The sequence below is a fragment of the Bos indicus x Bos taurus genome, chromosome 6 (genome assembly GCF_003369695.1).
Source record: "Bos indicus x Bos taurus breed Angus x Brahman F1 hybrid chromosome 6, Bos_hybrid_MaternalHap_v2.0, whole genome shotgun sequence".
Classification (NCBI taxonomy): domain Eukaryota; kingdom Metazoa; phylum Chordata; class Mammalia; order Artiodactyla; family Bovidae; genus Bos; species Bos indicus x Bos taurus.
Genome location: NC_040081.1, coordinates 95513927 through 95534517, shown reverse-complemented (window position 1 = coordinate 95534517; position 20591 = coordinate 95513927). Strand labels below are relative to the sequence as shown.

The following is a 20591-nucleotide window of genomic DNA, read 5'->3' as shown; positions in this document are numbered from 1 at the left end:
AATTTTATATAGTTGGAATCATGCATTATTTAGCCTTTACAGATTGACTTCTTTCACTTAATAATATGTGTTTAAGGTTCTGCCTTGTCTTTTCATGGATTAGTATCTCATCTCTTTTTAGCACTGAATAGGGTTTCATTGTCTGGATGTATCACAGTTTTGGGCTTCCCTGGTGGTTCAGGTGGTAAAGAATCTGCCCGCAATTCAGGAGACCTGGGTTCGATCCCTGAGTCGGGTGGATCCCTTGGAGAGGAAAATGGCAACCCAGTCCAGTATTCTTGCCTGGAGAATTCCATGAACAGAGGAGCCTGCGGCCTGGCGGGCTACAGTCCATGGCTACAGTCCATACAGTCCATGGGGTCCCACCTGGCGGGCTACAGTCCATGGCGTCCCAAAGAGTTGGACACGACTGAATGGCTAACACACACACACACTCACACACACACACACCCCCCACAGTTTATTTATCCATTTACCTACTGAAGGACATTTTGGTCATTTCCAGGTTTTGACCATTATGAATAAAGCTGCTGTAAACATCTGTGTGTAGGTTTTTGTGTAGACCTAGGTTTTTAGCTCTGAATACATACTAAGGAGCACAGTTGCTGGATTGTACGGTGAGAGTGTGTTTAATTTTGTAAGAAACCACCAAACTGTTCCAAATTGGGTGTCCCATTTAGCATTCCCACCAGCAGTGTATGGTAGTTCCCATTGCTCCACGTCCTCTCCAACACGTGGTGTTGTCAGTGTTCTCAATTTTGGCCATTCTATTAGGGGTAGAGTGATATCTCATTGTTTTAATTTGTTTTTCCCTGATAAATGTGATGTGGAGCATCTTTTCATAGGCTTATTTTCCATCTGTATGTCTTCTTTGGTGAGTGTCTGGTAAAGTCTGTCCTGTTTAATTGGGCTGTTTTCTTATTGAAGAACTTTAAAAGTTCTTTGCATTAATGTATTTTGTAAAACAGGTCTTCATCAGATGTATCTTTTGCAAAAAAGATATTTTCTCTCAGTCTGTGGCTTGTCTTTTAATTCTCTTGCTATACTCTTCTTAGTGACTTCGTTTATTAATTCACTTCAATGAATGAGGGCTTAAGCAATGAACAAGGCATGATGAGGTAACTTACCCAAGGTCACACAGCCAGTGACGAGTCAGAGCCAGGCAGGCTGACTCCAGGGCCAGCACACTTCTCAGTTGTGACGAGTTAGTCTTTCCAGCAGTGTAAACACCTTTGTTGTGTTTTGAGGACATGCAGTGATTGTTCTGTTTCTTGTACAAAAGAAGTATCATGTGCTGCATTTTTGGGGGAGTAGAATGAATTTTAATGAAACATTTGCCATCTGCTGCTTCAGGGAAAGAGCTTTGTAACGATAATAACACTGACAATATATATATATTTTTGGCTGCTCTGTACAGTTGCAGGATCTTAGTTCCCCAACCAGGGATCAAACCCATGCCCCCTGTAGTGGAAGCGCTGAGTCCTCACCGCTGGCCCACCAGGAAATCCCTAAGAGCTAACACTTAGGTGGCACTGGTGAGCCGTCTGTGGTTCTGTGATCCTACTTATAGTAACTTGTTTACTTATCACCACCATATGAAGTGAATGTGATTAATTTTATCTCTGTTATTGACAAGGAACCCATGCAGAGTGGGTACCTCTTAATGCTAATCAACTAATAGAGAGTGGGCTTCAGTCTGCATTCCTAACCACTTTATTACAATGAAAATCGTAAGATATCTCACCTAGATGCTTTGTATACCTGCTGCTTGTTTTCTTTTAATTTATGGAATCTCGATGGATTTTGCTTATTTGTGTGTTCTTGCATTCTACTTGATAGAGGGTCGACTAGAGGTGTCCCAAGGGGAGAAATTGCTGTCATCCATCCCTATGTGGACCACGTTTGGGGAGCTAGCCATTTTATACAACTGTACAAGAACTGCCTCTGTGAAAGGTAACAGAAGAAGAAATGCTCTAGTTTTCAATTGCTACACAGTGTTAAAGACAATCTAAGTCACTGTTGCATCCTGAGTCTTTTTGTCTCCTGCTGTGCCCCTTATGCTCTTATTAATAGAAAGGCAATGCTCATAAAAGGATTTATATTGAAGCACTTGTCTGAATGATTCAAGCTTAAAGAAACCTTCCCATTGGATACCTGTATTTAAAATGTGAATATGGCTTTAAGCATAATTGATTCTAGTGTTTGCCTTAGTTGCCAATGTCAACTTTTTACCATGCAGATATTTGTCTTTGGCTCATCCAGAATGTTTGCTTTCTCTTCTCCATGAGGTGATGACCATATTATAAATCAGAAAAAGTAATTATACCAATAAAATGTGTAAATATCAAAAAGGATATGAATTAATTAATGAGGGTTTTCCTGAGTGATTTTTGAGATTAGTTCAATTGCTTTTCCTTAGGGTTCTTGTTTTTATTGACTTTATTCATGGTCATATCATGTTTTCTTCTGAATTAACTTAGATCTAGTGTTTCTCAGTGTTTGGGACTAGGTTTTCTTTTTGAGCATTGTTTCAGTATTTGATAAAAATGCAGATTCTAAGGTTCCACTCCAATCTCTGGCAATGGGGCCCAGGGATCTTTATTTTTAACAAGAATGTCAAAATAATTCTAATTCACTCTGAAGTTTAGTAAACCAGAGATTTTGATTTTGGTTTATTCTGTAGGCTCTCATCACTGCTATAAAAAAAAAATCTCACTATCATAATTTCATATAGATTTTTTGGAGTGACTTCTTCTGCTTCTCTTCCTTTTTAGATTATATTCTTGCTTTTAATGTCTTTCCTATGAAAAGGCTGTCTCAAAAACTGTCTTGCATAATCTCTTTGAAAGTGATTTTATATATTTTATGTAAAAGTAACCATAGAGATTCTTAAAATATATTGGCTCTCGTTAGCAACGGTGTCTAAACAACATAAAAAGACATAAAAACAGACTCACAAGCAGAGACCTTTAACTTTCAATTATCTGCTTGTGAATTCTTCACTTTCTGGAATAGATGCAGGCTGGCTGGCTTTCTTATGTATCACAGCCCAAATCTAAAATACATCCTGATGATGCAGTGTGTAATTAAGAATTGCAAACTAATTTTAATATCATCCTAAGCAAAACATAATTAGAATGGAAATCTTTTGCTGCTCACTTCCAAATCATGGTTCATTTCAAAGCCAAAAATGATTTTATAAAATTACCTACTCTTTACATCACTACTTCCTTCCATTTTGCGTGTTTAAATAATGCGTTTTCCAAGAAAGATAATTTTATGACAGTACATGAAAAATTGATTGATTAACATTTTGGAATGTTTTCTTAATATAAGAGCTCAACAGAGTTTTATTATTTTCTTGATTTTTCTAAAGCTATTACCAATGTTAAAACATGGGCACTAGATCGAGAGGTATTCCAGAATATAATGAGAAGGACAGCTCAAGCTAGAGATGAACAGTACAGAAACTTCCTCAGAAGGTAAGAGTAACACATTGATGGCAGAAGGAGAAGCTGGTCTAGCCATACTGTGGGTATGTTGGTTTTATCAGAGTAATTATTTTACTATAGCTTTTCTTATTTAAGCATTTTCCACATGACTAAGCCAAAGGAACACAAGTATTTTCTTGCAGTAAGTGCCACTATATATGAAAATTTGTGTTTCATTCCCATTAGCCTTTTCACTGGTTTATTTCTCTTGCTAATTTTGCCCTTCGTGTTGATGGAGTCATTTCACATAGTATAGAATAATGTCCAAAAAATTCCTAAAATATTCATTTGGGTTGCTCAGTTGACTTTTAAAGATATCTTATAATTTGAAAGTCAATAACAAAAGGTAATAATGCTTTGCTTAAAATAATATTAAATTATTTTACTGTCCTTATTTGCTTTACCTGAGACATTTTCTCATTGGCATAGAAACACTATCTTCCAAATTACTATTATTTGTAGCAAATTAACTTGCCAAAAATGTTATTATGCTTGCCATCATGACATGGAGCCTTGAAACATATGTGTTTTGTAAACTGTTCTGAACCCCCAACTACTCGGACGGATTAAATTATAGAGAAACAAGTACCTATTTAGCTAAAAAAAAAAGTCAGCAGCACATTAAAAGCATTTTTTGGCAAGTATAAGTTTCTTATTTAAAATCTTTCTGTGTGTTTTGGGGGAGATTTGACCGTCTCTGAAGCTGCTATGTGTACTGTAACAATATGTAACCTGTAATAAGTGATAATAACAATAAAATATCCTGCACTTTCCAAAAACAAATTCTGAGTTCTTCTTAAGTATAATTAAGTTTATCTTGCATAACTATCCTGCAGAGTCAATGATTTTAGAAATGTGCAGTGCCTAGCCCATAGTGAGGACTCAGTGAATACTGAACAGAGGCATTGTTAATCAGTAGAACATTGAGGTTTTTCATATGGACTCTCTTTGATATTCTTTCCCAGACACAATAATGACTCCTGCAAGAGAGCTGCAGTAATGACAAGCAGGTGCCTTACCTATATGCTAATCAACACCTTATCCATCAGGTTGTGGGGTCTACCTGAGTATTTGTGTTAGTTGCTCAGCTGTTTCTGACTCTTTGCCACTCCATGGACTGTAGCCCACCAGGCTCTTCTGTCCATGGAATTCTCCAAGCAAGAATCCTGGGGTGGGTTGCAATTCCCTTCTCCAGGGGATCTTTCCAACCCAGGGATTGAACCTGGGTCTCCTGCATTGCAGGCAGATTCTTTACTGTCTGAGCCACAGGTTATCTCAAAATCCAGCAACTGAGCAACACAGGTCTGTATTTAAAACTAATGCAAGGGCCACACGGGGATACATAAATAAACCAGTGTCTATGGTTGCATCATGTCTGAGATACAACCTGAGCCACTAGGCAATAGTGGTTCGTTCCCTTGAAATCTACTATGTTCTGCCTCAGTGGAAGGAACTCAAGAGAATTTACTAGTGCACGTTCCTTCCTTTTTACTTTCCTTTCTTCTTTTTGTTATCTCATTCATACGTTTTTTCAACCAATACGTATTCCAGGCCTAAACACTGTGAATCCAGTGGTGAACAAGACAAATCTAATCTCTGCCTTCATAGATAGGAGACAGATTAAAGACTTTTTCTCATATGAATTTCCTTACCAACCCCCAAGGGTGACAAGCTTATAGGACATATTTTTCACTAACATTATAGATCCCAGTTTGGACCAGAATTAGAACTTTCATGATTGGCATGTGTTAATCAATTAAACCAAAGGAACAAAAAGCATTCCCTTACAGTAAATGCCACTATACAGAAAAAAAGGTTCTGGTTAACCCTTTTACCTTTCATCTGCAAGAAGACATATTAGAGAAATACATTTGTGTTTGCTTCATAATATACAACAAGCTCTTTTTCTATTTACATCTTCTTTCCCGATGGCTCAGCAGTGAAGAATCCACCTGCAGTACAGGAGATGCGGGTTTGATCCCTGGGTTGGGAAGATTGCCTGGAGAAGGAAATGGCAACCCACTCCAGTAATCTTGCCTGAAAAATCCTACGGACTGAAGGAGCCTGGCGAGCTACTGTAAATAGATTGCAAAGAGTCAGACCCTACTGAGTGACTGAGCATGTTATGAAATATTTGACATATATCAAATGATGCGCAGTACATATGTAAGTTATAAGATATAATAACAGAATGAGTGTATCAAGCTACTGCCCAATATAAGTAGAAAGTTAGCAGTGCTATTGGGGTTCTCATATGCTCTCCTGTGGTCATTTTCTAGCCTTCCTTGGGGTATCTCCTCTCCTTGGATTAGTCTATATTCTGAAATTTGGTAATCATAACCTTGGTATTTCTTATTATTTTGCCTCTAGCTTGGTTTGGCCTACTTTTGAATTTTACAAAATTGGTATTATTTTTGCAAGTCAATTTTTTTTCTCAATACCTTTTGTTAAGGTTCATCTACTTGGTATTTCTTATTATTTTGCCCGTAGCTTGGTTTAGCCTAGTTTTGAATTTTACAAAATTGGCATTATTTTTGCAAGTCACTTTTTTTACTCAGTTCCTTTTATTAAGGTTCATATGCTTGGTTAGTGCGGTCATTTCTTCTGTTGTAGAGTTCTGTCATCTGATTCAATCACAGTGCATTGACTGCTCTACCACTGGGGGTGTTCCAGTGTTTCACAATTACAAATGATTCAGATGCAAAAGTTCTTAGACACGGCTCCTGGATACATGCCTCCTGAAGCACTGTGCAAGAATCAGCTTAGACCTCTCTTTTTGAAAATCAGACCCAATCGTGTATTTATGGAGGAGCATCATTTTTTTCCCTAGCGGTGTCAAATTTTAGATGGTAAGAAAAAAGTATTTACTTTACAGAAATTCTATCAACAGTCCTGAGTGAAAATAGGTAAAGTAGAAATTTCTTTAAAAGTACAATTTAAGCATATTGATTAGTTAATAATACTGAGTGGAATTTTTGTTTTTCAAATAATTTCAATGTTCTTTTCCTTCTCTGTTTATTATTATTATCTGTAAAAATGTTCTTATTGCATGCCTCTGGCTACCATTAATTTTAAAAGATTGTACAATATGACTAATAATCAAAGATGATTTCCATGCTAATTCCTATGTTCCCCCTGGATTCAGTCTTAACTTAATTACAGGATTTAGATGAAAATCTGATCCTCCTCTGGAAGTGGAGGACCTTATTCATGCTAATAAAAGAGATTTTGAGATGTGGAACACATTTCTGGATGTGATTCACTTTGAAAGCCAACAATAAATGTAAACATTTTTTTTTCTCTAAAAAAAATTTAGTCATTTTCCTTTCATGGCGTCTTACAATTTTTATTTGCCTAGGATAAATGTCTGCTGTTTTATGTGATCGTATAATTTCAGTGTATTTACAATATAATTTTGAAATTCAGTTATGTATGATATATATGGAGGTTTACTTTGGAAAAATTAAAATATTTGTGTAAATGCATGTATAAATCTATGTAGAGGTGTATATTTGTAGTTTAATTCAGGAAGATAATTAAATAAAGGTTTCTTTTTAATTTTGAAGTGTATCCTTGCTGAAGAATTTACCTGAAGATAAACTAACCAAGATCATTGACTGCTTGGAAGTGGTAAGAAATTTTAAAGTAAAAAAAATATATTTCATTAAAAGATTGTATAATCTCATCATTATTAACCTTGTAAATGAATAAAAAGGAAAAGATGGTGATTACTGGTCTACAGAAACCAGGAAACGTTTTCACAGTAGAAAAACTTTAGGCTAACTCACACTGAATTAAGGGCCTCGATTGGGATTCAGGGACTCTTCTGAAATATATAAAAGAAAATTGGATTTGCATATGTAAAGATTTACATATTTTAATCTTTTTTAGTATGTTTTATAAAACTAATCTGCCTTACTCAAGAGGCATTTCATTTTCACCAATTAACATCACAGTCCTTTACAGAGTATTCCTAGTATGAAGGAGTCAGTGATGCATAAGTTAGTAATGGAGTAGAGAAAGGATATTATTGGAACTTTCCTGACAAGCTTCCGAATCAAGCTATGAAATACTCCATACTTGAAAACTCTAGGCTATGAAAAGACATTTGAAAAAAAAACCAAACAAATCCTGCACTTAAGAAGCACTTTACCTATTTTAACATCTAGGGAAAAGAGGCATATTGGAACGTGTTCAAAAGCTCATATTAGGGATCACACAGATGGTTGGTTCTAGTCCAAGCCTAGTCAAGTCTTTTCGTGAATAATGCTTTTCTGACATGTACCTTGGATTCTAATAATATGCATTATATGAAAACCTCTTCAGAGATTAATATTCAAAGTAAATAACTTCTAACTTTTTTTTGGTGGGGGGGGGGTAGTTAATTTCATTGAAACCCAAATCGCTTTTAGGGAATTTAAAGGTAGTACGGAATAGGAAAGGAATCACATGTCCACTTTAAGCTTTTATAAAGCTGCTCTCAGTGGGAGACAAAAAGAAAAAAACCCCTCCAGACTGATTGTTGACAGATTCATGCCTCTGTCAATCACAATATACAATGTAAACTAATATCTGTTGAGAAGGGAACACCAACCATTTCATCCTTAAGTGTAAGTGACACCAGTAATGTTTCCATTTACAATTCATGGAACCCATCCAGCCATTCATCAGGGACAGGCCATGGTGACACATTGCCTGGCCTTGTGTCCCCAGAGCACTCAGATATGAAGTCATTTTCAAGAGGACTGCTTGCCTGCATCTCATGGGATTTTCGCAGTGTAACATAACCCAATCACAGATGTTACAAATTAATAATTCATCCTAATTTCTGAGTGTTGTTTTTTTTTTAAAGCTGGAGAGGCCATGTATTTTTTTGTGAACCGAGGAAATCTGTTTTTAATATAATACTAATAGAGTAGATTCACCAGAGGGGAATTCCATGCTGACAGCAAATATTAAAATTTAGTATCATTAAAAATAAATGGTAAATTAGACATATTTATAGCAGCCACAGGCAATAGCTACAGAATATATAGGGGGTGGGGGGTGGGCTCCAACCTAGTATTAATTAACACACAGTTTGAGTTTGAAAGTCTCATCATTTAAAACACCATAGAAAGGCTTTATTATATATTCGCCTTTGCAGACAGCAGCACAGTTTATAAAGGGCTCTTTATTCATACCTGGCAAACAAATGTGTCTCTGTAATGTGTGAAAATTCTCAAATTCGAAAGTGATTAACAAGGGAGTCATGGGATCTATTTAGCGCTAAGAAAAGTACATAATTTACCAGCATAGCTTGGACTAATAACCCATCAGCAGGGTCCTGACAGCAGCCAGTCACTAATGCACTGGAGTTATGACAGAGCCCCTGCTGAACTCCAGGGCCAGCTGTCCCACCAACTGGCTCCATAATCTTTGAGAAAAGCAGGCTGAATCTGGTGTGCTATTTAGGAGTTGATTTGGGTGGTTTCAAGTTTTTGTGCAGAGGGTACAGGGGGAGCATCAGAATTTCCCATCACCAACCAGTAGATCTGATGAGTTTGTTAAGACTTTGTCTGTTGAACTCCTGGACCAAATGGGCTGAATGTGTGGTATTCCAAAAGCATTTCTTGTTTTAGCATAAATCATCCAGAGCATTCAATTCTAGAAGCAGACATCACCTTTAAACCTCTTCTCGTGTTCTAATGAGAAAAGGAGGGTGGAAAGAGTAGCAACATACTCACTGGTGTGTTTTAAGGGTTAACTGATGTACATCCTAAAACATGTCACAGATTCTGGATGCAGTGTAACTGTTAATGATGATGAAAATGACAAAGTGACTTCTGCCCCTGGCAGTTGTGTAGTATAAAAGGAGAAGGAACAGTTTCTGTTTCCTCTGGTGGCAATCGATCCAGGAAGTTTGGGACTTGAGTGTGTGGTGGATGGGAAAGTCACCTAATTTTTTGGTATGGAGGTTTGGTAATTTGACCCAGTGGCCCTGGCACTGCGACTCTGACATGGCTCTTTCATGACACGAGGTGTAGTAAGAGTGGGGTGGGGGTAGGGAGTGTGGAATGTCCTTGTCCTTCATCAGATGACCAGTGGTGCTGCTTCAAAGGCAGACTCCCTCTAGAAATATGGTACCGATGAACCTATTTGCAGAACAGGAATAGAGACACAGAAAGACAGAATAGACTTGTGGGCGCAGCAGAGGAAGGAGAGGATGGGACGGATTGAGAGAGGAGCATGGAAATATACACTGCTGCTGCTGCTAAGTCACTTCAGTCGTGTCCGACTCTGTGCGACCCCATAGATGGCAGCCCACCAGGCTCCGCCGTCCCTGGGATTCTCCAGGCAAGAATACTGGAGTGGGTTGCCATTTCCTTCTCCAATGCATGAAAGTGAAAAGTGAAAGTGAAGTCGCTCAGTCGTGCCCGACTCTTAGCGACCCCATGGACTGCAGCCTACCAGGCTCCTCCATCCATGGGATTTTCCAGGCAAGAGTACTCGAGTGGGTTGCCATTGCCTTCTCCGACCATGTATAAAATACATGGCTAGTGGGAACCTGCTGTATTACAAAGAGACCTGCACTTGGTGCTCTGTGATGATCCAGAGGTGTGGGATTGGGGAGAAGGGATGAGAGGGAGGCTTGAGAGGGAGGGAATATATGTACACATGTAGCTGATTCACGCTCTTGTACAGCAGCAACTAACTCAACATTGTAAAGCAATTATCCTCCAATAAAAAAAGGCAGGTTCCCACATACTACCTCAACATTTACTGAATCAGAAACTCTGGGGTAAGGACTCAGATATCCACACTTTAGCCATACAATTTTTAGCCTTATTAAAGTTTAAAATTATGAAAAGAATACATGTATTTTGGGTTTGCCACAGTCTGCCTCTTCATTCACAAGATTTCCATTTTTTATCATTTTTGGAAAGTCTAATCTTCCTTTCTTATATTTCCTGCTAACACTTGCATAAGCCAGTGAGTTTTTTCTCAATTTAATGATTACACCCAGAACCATAAGAAAGTTGAGATAATTGTGGATTTTGCCAGTTTATGGACCTGTTAGTTAAAGTCTGGGCTGCTCGGTGAGAAAGTTAACTAGTCCAAAGTCTGGAGATTAGGGTTTGTGGTCAAGTGTCTGTTCATTGCAGACGTCAATTGTGGTGGGGATCAAGGTCTCCTCATCTATCAAATAAAGGCGTGGTAGACCACATCTCTAAGGGCTTTCTCAGTGTTTCAGTTACAAAATCCCATACTGTTCACCCAAATGGAGAAATTGCTGTTGGTTTTCATTTTGTAGGCTATGATAAGGCATCAGACACTAAATTATGCCTGAATGGTTGACAGGGTTCACCTGATCCAGATGTGTTTGATTTAAAATTTCTGAGATAAATAACTTGGACAAGCGAAAAAACAGCTGGTAACAAACCCAAATAACTGAATATAGTGTGTGTATTTTAATCTATCTATTTTAATTGGGGGATAATTACTTTACAATAATGTGATGGGTTTTACTAGTCTGTATACAGTTTTTTAAACAATCAACTTAGGTAAATGGTCACATGATGCAGGGTGTGTGTGTGGGTAAGTGTGTGTTTCTGATCATACCTCTGTGTATCATCAATAGTATTTGTAATGAAGATTTCAAGCCACACACTGAAGAAGCTAAGGCAGTCATAGGCTTTCTTCTTTGTCTTTGCCTTCTATCAACTTGGATTTTAATTCTAGTTTCATATTTTCTATTTACAGACACTCAGGCTCTAGCATTTTGCTATCACAGAATGAGCATTTTCTTTACATAAAAAAACTCTTTCATCTTTAACTGTTGCTGTTTATGTTTTCTTCTGACCTCTGCCTCTCAGTTTGCCCTGGAATTGATTTCCTTTTTTTCCTGTCTTACCATAATACTAAATAACTACTCTCAGGGTTTTTAGACACCTTCTTTTAAAACATCTTTTTTAGACTGCGGGGCACAACTCATTAGTAGGTCATCAAATCAATTTAGAGGAACAATTTTAAAAAATCCGAGTAGTAAGCATAAGTGTTGTTCAAATATGTTTGTTTTATACAAATGTGTGTGTCCATGTTCACATGTGTGTATGTGGGCATACATGTAAAACGTATTTAATCACTGTAGGCCAGAGTAAAAAATGTCCAAAAACCATTGCTTCACAGGGTAGGGTCTTGCTTCTTGCTCCTCTAAGGGACCCTTTGCAGTGTAACCGCAGGACAATAAACCACAGTGTTTGCAGTTCTCTTTTTGGTCTTGGTGACCACCCTGGCTAGACTGGCTACACTCCCCAGTTGACAAACACTGGCCAGTCTGGCATCGTAGCCAGTACTTACCACTATATATTTTTGGTCTGACCTACATCCCCAGCCTTTTCTGATCTATGAAGTTACTGTCAACACACTGGGAGGTATTATTTATCTTCCTCCCATGGTTTTGGGTGACAAAGACCCATCACTAGGAAAAATACTGTTAGGAACCTTGCCGCTTAGGAAACAACAAAGCTCTTTCTCAGTGTTCCCTTTCTAGCTTCTCTCTTAGTTTATCTGACAGATAGAAATTAAAGCTGCACATCCACGCAGACCAGAGGCTATATAATAACTGAAGGAACAGCCTATTAGCAGTTCAGAAGCTCTCCAGATTCCTTCGATTCCTTTTGGGTAAGAGGGGCTGGGATTGAGAAGGGAACAGGAGAGACTGAGAGCAGGCTGATTGAAACAGGAGTGTGTCCCACGTCACCCCTAAAACCAGCAGTTTCAGTAAAGAGAACTGAACCTTCGCTCTCTCATGAAGATGCCTGGACTGAGGTATCATGGTCACTCAACCTTCCTGGATCACAGTCATCTCAACAGTAAAATCGTGCTTGAATGGAGTCAACATTTGTGATAGAGCTAAAATAAGAAAGTTGAGTAAGCAGCCTGTGATGTAAAAAACTCAAAATATTATTTTCCAAGTAAAATAGAAGTTTGTTTCTTGCCCACATAGCAGTCCAGGGAGAATGGTCCTGGGTGGCTATACAGAATCCTTCAAGAACTTTAGCTGCTGGCTATTCTGCCATCTTTAACACGGTCCCTCTCCCAAGATCTCTCCTGGTCATGCCATTGCCACTGGGGCACAAGTATGAAGGCACATGTCTGCAACGGATCAGGGGCTTGGCATGGAAATGGCATGTGTCACTTCTATTCAGACTCTTACAGCTAGAAGTTAATCCCGTGGCCACAGCTAATAGCAGGGAGGCTGGGGAATGCAGTTTCCCTGTGAAAAACATTAATGACCAACTCACAGCCTCTTTCACAGGAATTAATAGTCACCAACTTGACTGTCTCACCTAGTCCTCACACATTGTTAGGAGTGGTAGATCATAGCATCTCAATTCGACAGAATAGGAAACTGAAGTCAGATTTAAGTAACAGCTAAGCAAACCATTCTCATCCTCCTCCTTAACATAGCAATCATTAATCATTTGCTATGTTTCAGGTGCTTTTAATTCATCAAAAATTATTATCTTTAGTTGACTTCTGGTGGTAGGCGAAAATGGACTTCCTCCAAAGTAAGTGTCTAGACCCTGAATCCTGGAACATGAATGTGTTATGTTACATGGCATAAGCAACTTTAAATATGTAATTAAGGTTTCTAGTGAAGTAAAGTGAAGTGAAGGTCACTCAGTTGTGTCTGACTCTTTGTGACCCCATGGACTGTAGCCTGCTAGGCTCCTCTGTCCATGGAATTCTCCAGGCAAGAATACTGGAGTGCGTTGCCATTTCCTTCTCCAGGGATCTTCTTGACCCGGGGATAGAACCCAAGTCTCCTGCATTGCAGGCAGACTCTTAAGGGAAGCCCAATGAAAGTGAAAGTTGCTCAGTCCTGTCCGACCCTTTATGACCCCATGGACTATACAGTCCATGGAGTTCTCCAGGCCAGAATACTGGAGTGGGTAGCTTTTTCCCTCCTCCAGTGGATATTCCCAACTCAGGAATAGAACTGGGGTCTCCTGCCTTGCAGGCAGATTCTTTACCAACGGAGCTATCAGGGAAGCCCTGAGTACTGCCAAGAATACTTGAGTGGGTTACCATGCTCTCCTCCAGGGGATCTTCCCAACCCAGGGGCTGAACCTGCATCTCTCAACGGCTCCTGCATTGGCAGGCAGGTTCTTTACCACTAGTGCCACCTGGGAAGCCCAGTTAAGGTTTAGGACCTTAAAATAGGGAGATTACCTTTGACTGTCTAGGTGGGTCAAATATTATTACATGAGCCCTTATGAGCAGACAATTTTCCCTGGCTGGAGTCAGAGAGATGCAGCAGAAGTGGGAGTCAGAGAGGTTTCAAGTGTATGAAAAATGCCATGTGCAACTGTTGGTTCTGAAACATAGCAGGCTCCATGAAAGGACAGGAAAGAAGTCTCTGGGTGCTAAGAGGCAGCCCCCAGCTCACAGCCTACAGGGAAATGGAACCATGTTCTACAACCTCCATGAACTACATTCTGCCAACAATATGATGAAACTTGAGAGCAAGTTTTTTCCTGGAGTCTCCAGAAAGGAACACAGCCCTACTGACACACGTTGAGTTCAATCTTGAGAGACCCAAAACACAGAAATTCTGTTGAGCCACACCATGCCTCGACTCTCTGACCCGCAGAAACTGAGATAATAAATGGAGGTTGTTCCAAGCCACTATGTGGTTATTTTCTTACAGATGCAATAGAAAAATAATGTACTTATATTCTCTCAGTCTTTGAAAGTAAATGTTATTTGAATTTTGTGGATTGATGAAAGTGAAATTCATCACTTTGAATGAATATAGATTTGAATATAGAATATAGATTTGAATCTATATTTCTATGGCTTGAAAGTACTTTTTCCCTGAAGATACTGTGCTTCCTACCACAAGACATTGAAATGTCTTGCAAAACGTACAATGTGCTAGGTAAATAAAAGGCATGTTTATTAGTATCAGGAGTAATACTTATTCTATAGTGTAAATCTGTTTTAAGTGTAAATAACCAAAAAAGGTACTAAAATATAGCAGACACAAAAGTAGTGTTGTCTGGATTTTATTTTCAACTCTAAAAGAAAAATAAGGGAGCTATTATGTTGTTCTTTATGCCTTTTACAAAAATTAAATAAGCCCATTTTTGCTTGTGTAAATTAAGATATCCATCTTAGTTCTATGACTCTGAGGCAATATCAAATTAAAGGAAAGTAGGGATGGACAGTTTAATCCATCTTGTATTTTCTAAGAGACTGAATTACTCTTTTGGTCTGACAGGTGGATGAATTACTTTTCCCTGCCCCAAAATTCTCTGATTATACACACTTATATGAGGGAAACGAAGAAATAAGTGATAATTTGAGATTTCGTGAGTTTAAACTTTGTTGAAGAACAGAATTTACATGTAAAAAATTCTAATGTCAACCTTTCATAATATAAATCTTTGGAGAGAATCCATATGAAAGAGCTCCTTTCATATAGATTGCGTATAATGTTTCCAACCATTGCTCTGGAAAGAATAAGAATTGAGACTGATATTACTCCATACCCAGTGGGGATAGTATTTTCAGTTTATAAGATAATGTTTGCCCTTTTTCTAAACTCTAGACCCAGTTTCAGATTGTTGCAGCTCTCTCAACAGCTTATATTTAGATTATTTGGGTGAAGCTCACTTGCGTATCTCTGATAATTACCTTGCTCTCATTTCTCTTCATGTCTTCTGTGTCCATGCCTGACAGTATTCCAGGTGAATATTTTTTGTGTGTATGTGAAAGATAAACATAAATTCAGGTAAACAAGCAAAAGTCCTCTTACTTTTCCATGGCTTTTGACTACAATATTTAAGAAGATCACAGTTACAGTAAGCAAAAAATAGCAGAAATGGGTATGGAATGTTCGTCTCATTTATGTCTTCATCTGTATATCTCTGCTGCATCTAACCTTTTCTTTTTCTTTCATCCCAATAGGAATACTATGACAAAGGAGATTACATTATTAGAGAGGGCGAGGAAGGAAGTACGTTTTTCATTTTAGCAAAAGGAAAGGTAAATATTAATGAAAGCTTGCTTAATGTAAATCTAAAGAAGCATTTCAAATCTGTTTGCCATAAAAGCAGCAGTGTTGTGCATTGCAGCCTAAGTTGTCTGTCTGCGTTGAGCAGGTAACGGAGCTTCTGCTCAGAAGACACCTGGGGAAGTGAGGGTTGGAGGAGGGGGAAGGGGATGCGGTCTGAACACTGGGTTTGGGGCCACAGGAGACTTATCATGGGTTCCGGCTGCAATAGTAATTTCTTGGTGACCTTAGTCAGGTCACTTGACTTTCTTTGGACCTCATTTCATTGTGTGTAAAATGACTGGATTATTTCTAAAGGTCCCTTCCAGCTATGATTGTGTGATTCTCAGCCCAAGGGTTCTAGATCGAGGGCTGTAATATTTTCCTATCCCACAGGTAGACAAACAACAGGTAGAGAATGAACTAGATAACTGACAGCACAAGCAGGCATGATGCAATAGAACAATATGATTGAGAACTTGAATTCATACACAGCAGCTCAAGTCGATTTAGATGCTGATGAAAAATTTGCACTAATATATGCAACATATTTACACTAAAGTGAAGAGGAATTAAAAAGCCTCTTGATGAAAGTGAAAGAGGATAGTGAAAAAGTTGGCTTAAAGCTCAACATTCAGAAAAGGAAGATCATGGCATCTGGTCCCATCACTTCATGGGAAATAGATGGGGAAACAGTGGAAACAGTGTCAGACTTTATTTTGGGGGGCTCCAAAATTACCACAAATGCTGACTGCAGCCATGAAATTAAAAGACACTTACTCCTTGGAAGAAAAGTTATGACCAATCTAGATAGCATATTGAAAAGCAGAGACATTACTTTGCCAACAAAGGTCTGTCTAGTTAAGGCTATGGTTTTTCCAGCGTTGATGTATGGATGTGAGAGTTGGACTGTGAAGAAAGCTGAGCGCTGAAGAATTGATGCTTTTGAACTGTGGTGCTGGAGAAGACTCTTGAGAGTCCCTTGGACTGCAAGGAGATCCAACCAGTCCATTCTGAAGGAGATCAGCCCTGGGATTTCTTTGGAAGGAATGATGCTGAAGCTGAAACTCCAGGACTTTGGCCACCTTATCCGAAGAGTTGACTTATTGGAAAAGACTGATGCTGGGAGGGATTGGAGGCAGGAGGAGAAGGGGACGACAGAGGATGAGATGGCTGGATGGCATCACTGACTCGATGGACGTGAATCTGAGTGAACTCCGGGAGTTGGTGATGGACAGGGAGGCCTGGCATGCTGCGATTCATGGGGTCGCAAAGAGTCGGACACAACTGAGCAACTGAACTGAACTGATGAAATATATTCCTTTACCTAGATATTGAGTGGATAACATGTTGCCAGTTGTTCCTAGGTTGACTCTTTGCAGTGTTCCTCAGAGACAAAAAGCATTTGTGAAATACTGAAGAAAAGGATAAAATCTTAAGCATCTATGTCTCTGAAGGGTCAGCTTTTTACTGACACTCTTTCTTCCCCGGAAGAGTTTATCATCATAGCATTAGACACTGCCCTTTGTAAACTGCTTTGTTGTTGAACTTTGGACAGAGCCCCCAGCAATGGAAAAAAGTTGACAAAATAGTTTCAGAAACTCTTGAACACTCTGCACCACTTTTCATCATTTGTCCCCAACCTGGACCTCATGGTTTGAAAGAATTCTGGTTAATAAATTGCATTTATCATTTAAACTTTTTGAAATTTATTAATAAATGTTCATCAGAACTTCAAACCAGGACAAAGCAACACTTCTTAGCATGTTGAACTGGAATAATTCTAGCCACAAAAAGGAATATTGACGTTTTTGTTTGACTCTGGCTTCCTGGACTGTGGATCACAGTGAGACTCTCATGAAAGTTGTGGACTCTCCTCCATATACTCATTTTTCTTTCAGTTTTAGAGGGTACACAGAAATCAAGTTAGTCAGGAACATGAGATTCAGAATTCCTGATATTCAGTCTTATTCTTGATTGATTTGTCAACCCCGTTTGGTTTTTTGAAAAAATAAATTTCCCATAGGGCCATTATTATTTTCCTTGAGTATCCCTAGGAAGAAATAACTGGATTCATGTAAAATAGTTTGAGCAGTGAGATTTGAATGAAACCTTCCTCTTACAAAAGGTGGAGTCATTTGATTGTGTTGAATCACAGGATTTCTCAGTCCACCCAAATGAAATGACTATAGTTAGATGATTGTAACTACTGCAAGAATAAAGCAAAGACTTGTCTTTTTTTCCTTGTTGAGTCAAGTTTATATGGCTCAGGAGAGTCTGGTTGAATGGGTATGTGTTCAGATTCTCCTTTTTTCTTCTTCTCTCTCTCTTTTCTTATATTATTTGACATCATTTAGGTAAAAGTCACTCAAAGTACTGAAGGCCATGATCAACCACAGCTAATAAAAACACTGCAGAAAGGAGAATATTTTGGAGAAAAAGCTCTTATCAGGTGAGTTCATGAATTTGTATACCACACTTAAATAATTCTTTGGTTGTTTTACATGTGTACTTCTTACCCATGTAGAGTTGTCAAATAGAGCTACCAATTATCAAGGAAATAAATGGCAATTTTACTGACTTCTTAAAATTTCATTGTTAAGCAGGAAATAAGTGTCCTAATTTTCCAGAGGAAGAAATTCAGGAAATCTAAGTTTGCTAGTGAAAATAAAATTGGTGTTCTATTAGAATTTTTAGTTTAAAAGAGAGAAAGAAAGTGAAAATTTTAATTTTCCTGTAAGAACGTGTTTTTATATATTCCTGTTTTACCCTTTAAAAATGATCAAATAATGACTTCCCATATTTTTGTGATTTTAAATCATTATGTCAAAAGTAATATTTTCTCAAGGATTTTTATAGGCTTATTTTGGAAGTTTTAAAAACAGCTCAAAATAGTGTATTTGACATTTCTACCTGAACCTTTGGCCTTTTGAGATATGAGTTTATTTACTGTTGACCTAACTTATGGAAAAACATTTGTAAAGATTAATCAAATGTCTCAGAAGGCATTATGTGCTTCCTGAAATTCAGAAAACAACCTCAAGTCTAAAAAAAATTTTCTTAAATAACTTTATAAAAGATCAAGTTAGAATTTTGAACAACACACTTTTTTTTAACTACATGTTTTTAAATGAATGCTTGAAATTAGTTAAGGAAACACTTAAAATTTGTTATTACTAAATACTTTTTATTTCATCTTTATGCTTATAAAAATGAGTAGCATTCTGCTCACATTTCTTCCTTTTTAATTTTTGTCTGTGAAGCCTACAAGTTCTGCTGATTGACATGTTAGGATTACATTAAGTACAGAGCAATGAAAAAATCTTCATAAATTACCTGAAAACAAATTTGATTCTTTAAAAATCATAAAGCTCTTAGTTTTTAAAGAAAATTAAACTACTTAAAAACTTAGTAAGCTAAGTTATGGTTATTTTGTAAACAATTTAAAAATTGAATTTAAAGACAAGTTGAATTTTTGTTTTCCGTTTTCTAGCTGGTAATGAACTTGTTTCAATAACAGGGAAATAATCCTTTTCTTGTTTGCTTTTTTATGACAGAATATGAATACACTCGTAATACAATCATGTAATATTATTCAAGACTTCAATGTGTTTGTTCTTAACATTAGCACATTACTTTTGTCATACCCCCAAGCAAAATTACTAAAGTCTAAATTACTAAAGCAAAAGTACTAAAAGTGCAGAGAACTTTATAAATACACCACAGACTCAAAATAACTCTTTGAAAGGAAAAATGCTGTCTGGTTATGCTGGATCTGAAATAATTTATGTTCTCTGTTGCAGCCAGCCAATTATAGTATTTTCCCATGAGAAACATGGGAATTTATATTTAATAAAGACACTCTGCTCCCCAAAGCATTTAAAACGTAAAGCTAGAGTCAATGAGAAGGACAGTTGGATACATATATTTTTTTCATTTTTGTGTATTTTTATGCTGTCTCTCTTTAGGGCCACTGACTGATTCAGTATTCCTTATATTCTGTGTATTTCCATGATTTGATGTTAAATAGCCCCAGGAGTTCCTTCAGCATTTTATGTGCAAAAATAAATCTATGACACTTACACAGTTATTATGAAAGAAACATATATGTATTTGTAAACATCTAATATTTATAAACTTTTTGTAGAGGATATTCCTAGTCAAAATCATGACACTGACAAGTGAAAAGGATGCCATGCCTCTTTTTTTTTGAACTTACAAATCAAATAATTGACCAATCTCCAGGATCATATCTGTATAGATATCTACACACATACAAGTCGAGAATAAGCTACTCAGCTCCCAACTCAAAAGCACATTAAGCTGAAATGTTTTCACCAATGTTTTCTACCTAGGACCCTGTAAACTTGGGAGGGGCTGTGGGTTATGTCTGAAGTCTCTGGAAGCCAGTGATGTGGATAGGGGACCTCTGTGGAATGAGAGATAGGCTGTCAAAGTCTTCCCTGTCCTGTCACTAATGGAAGATGAGGGAACTCTACTTTGTGTGATGCCATTTTTTGTGAAGTTGTTAAAAGCAGTCTTAATATGCTTGCTGCTATAGGCTACCTTAAATACAATAACTTTCAGAGCACTGGGTATCATATGGATGTACCTTTCCTCGGGGTCTCTAGTTTGTGATTAATAGAGGAAGAAAAATAATATAAATAAAGGTACCTTCAGAAATACTTTCTCTGATGCTTGACCCTTGGTATTCATTAGTAATTAAATTTACCATCATTAGATCATATGCCATAACTCATTGTATTTAAGGGAGCAACAGTAAGAGTTACTAATATATTGTCCACCCCTGAGAAAGAAAGACAGAGCTATTAATTACACTCTGACTCACTGTCAATTGTAAGACAGGTTTTGATTTCAGGGATTTTCATGGAAACTGTACATCTTAGACTATAAAATGAAAGGTTTTAATATTTCTTTAATTCACTGGGTGATATGGCACTTTCTTTGGGTTTTCTTCTTGTTTGGTTCATTATAAATTACTCACTAAGGGTTTTCTTATAAATTTCTTTGATCAGTTCATTTCAATTTTGGCTGCT

At 37.6% G+C, this 20591-nt stretch overlaps 1 protein-coding gene across 1 annotated transcript in view; it reads left to right on the top strand.

Annotated features, from left to right (window-relative positions):
- Positions 1-20591, top strand: part of PRKG2 (protein kinase cGMP-dependent 2) — a 125808-nt gene that overhangs the window by 43213 nt on the left and 62004 nt on the right. The window contains exons 4-8 of the mRNA XM_027544868.1: positions 1840-1953; positions 3377-3482; positions 7058-7121; positions 15450-15527; positions 17892-17986. Of these exons, the coding sequence (XP_027400669.1) occupies positions 1840-1953; positions 3377-3482; positions 7058-7121; positions 15450-15527; positions 17892-17986 (457 nt within the window). The remainder of the gene's footprint in view (positions 1-1839; positions 1954-3376; positions 3483-7057; positions 7122-15449; positions 15528-17891; positions 17987-20591) is intronic.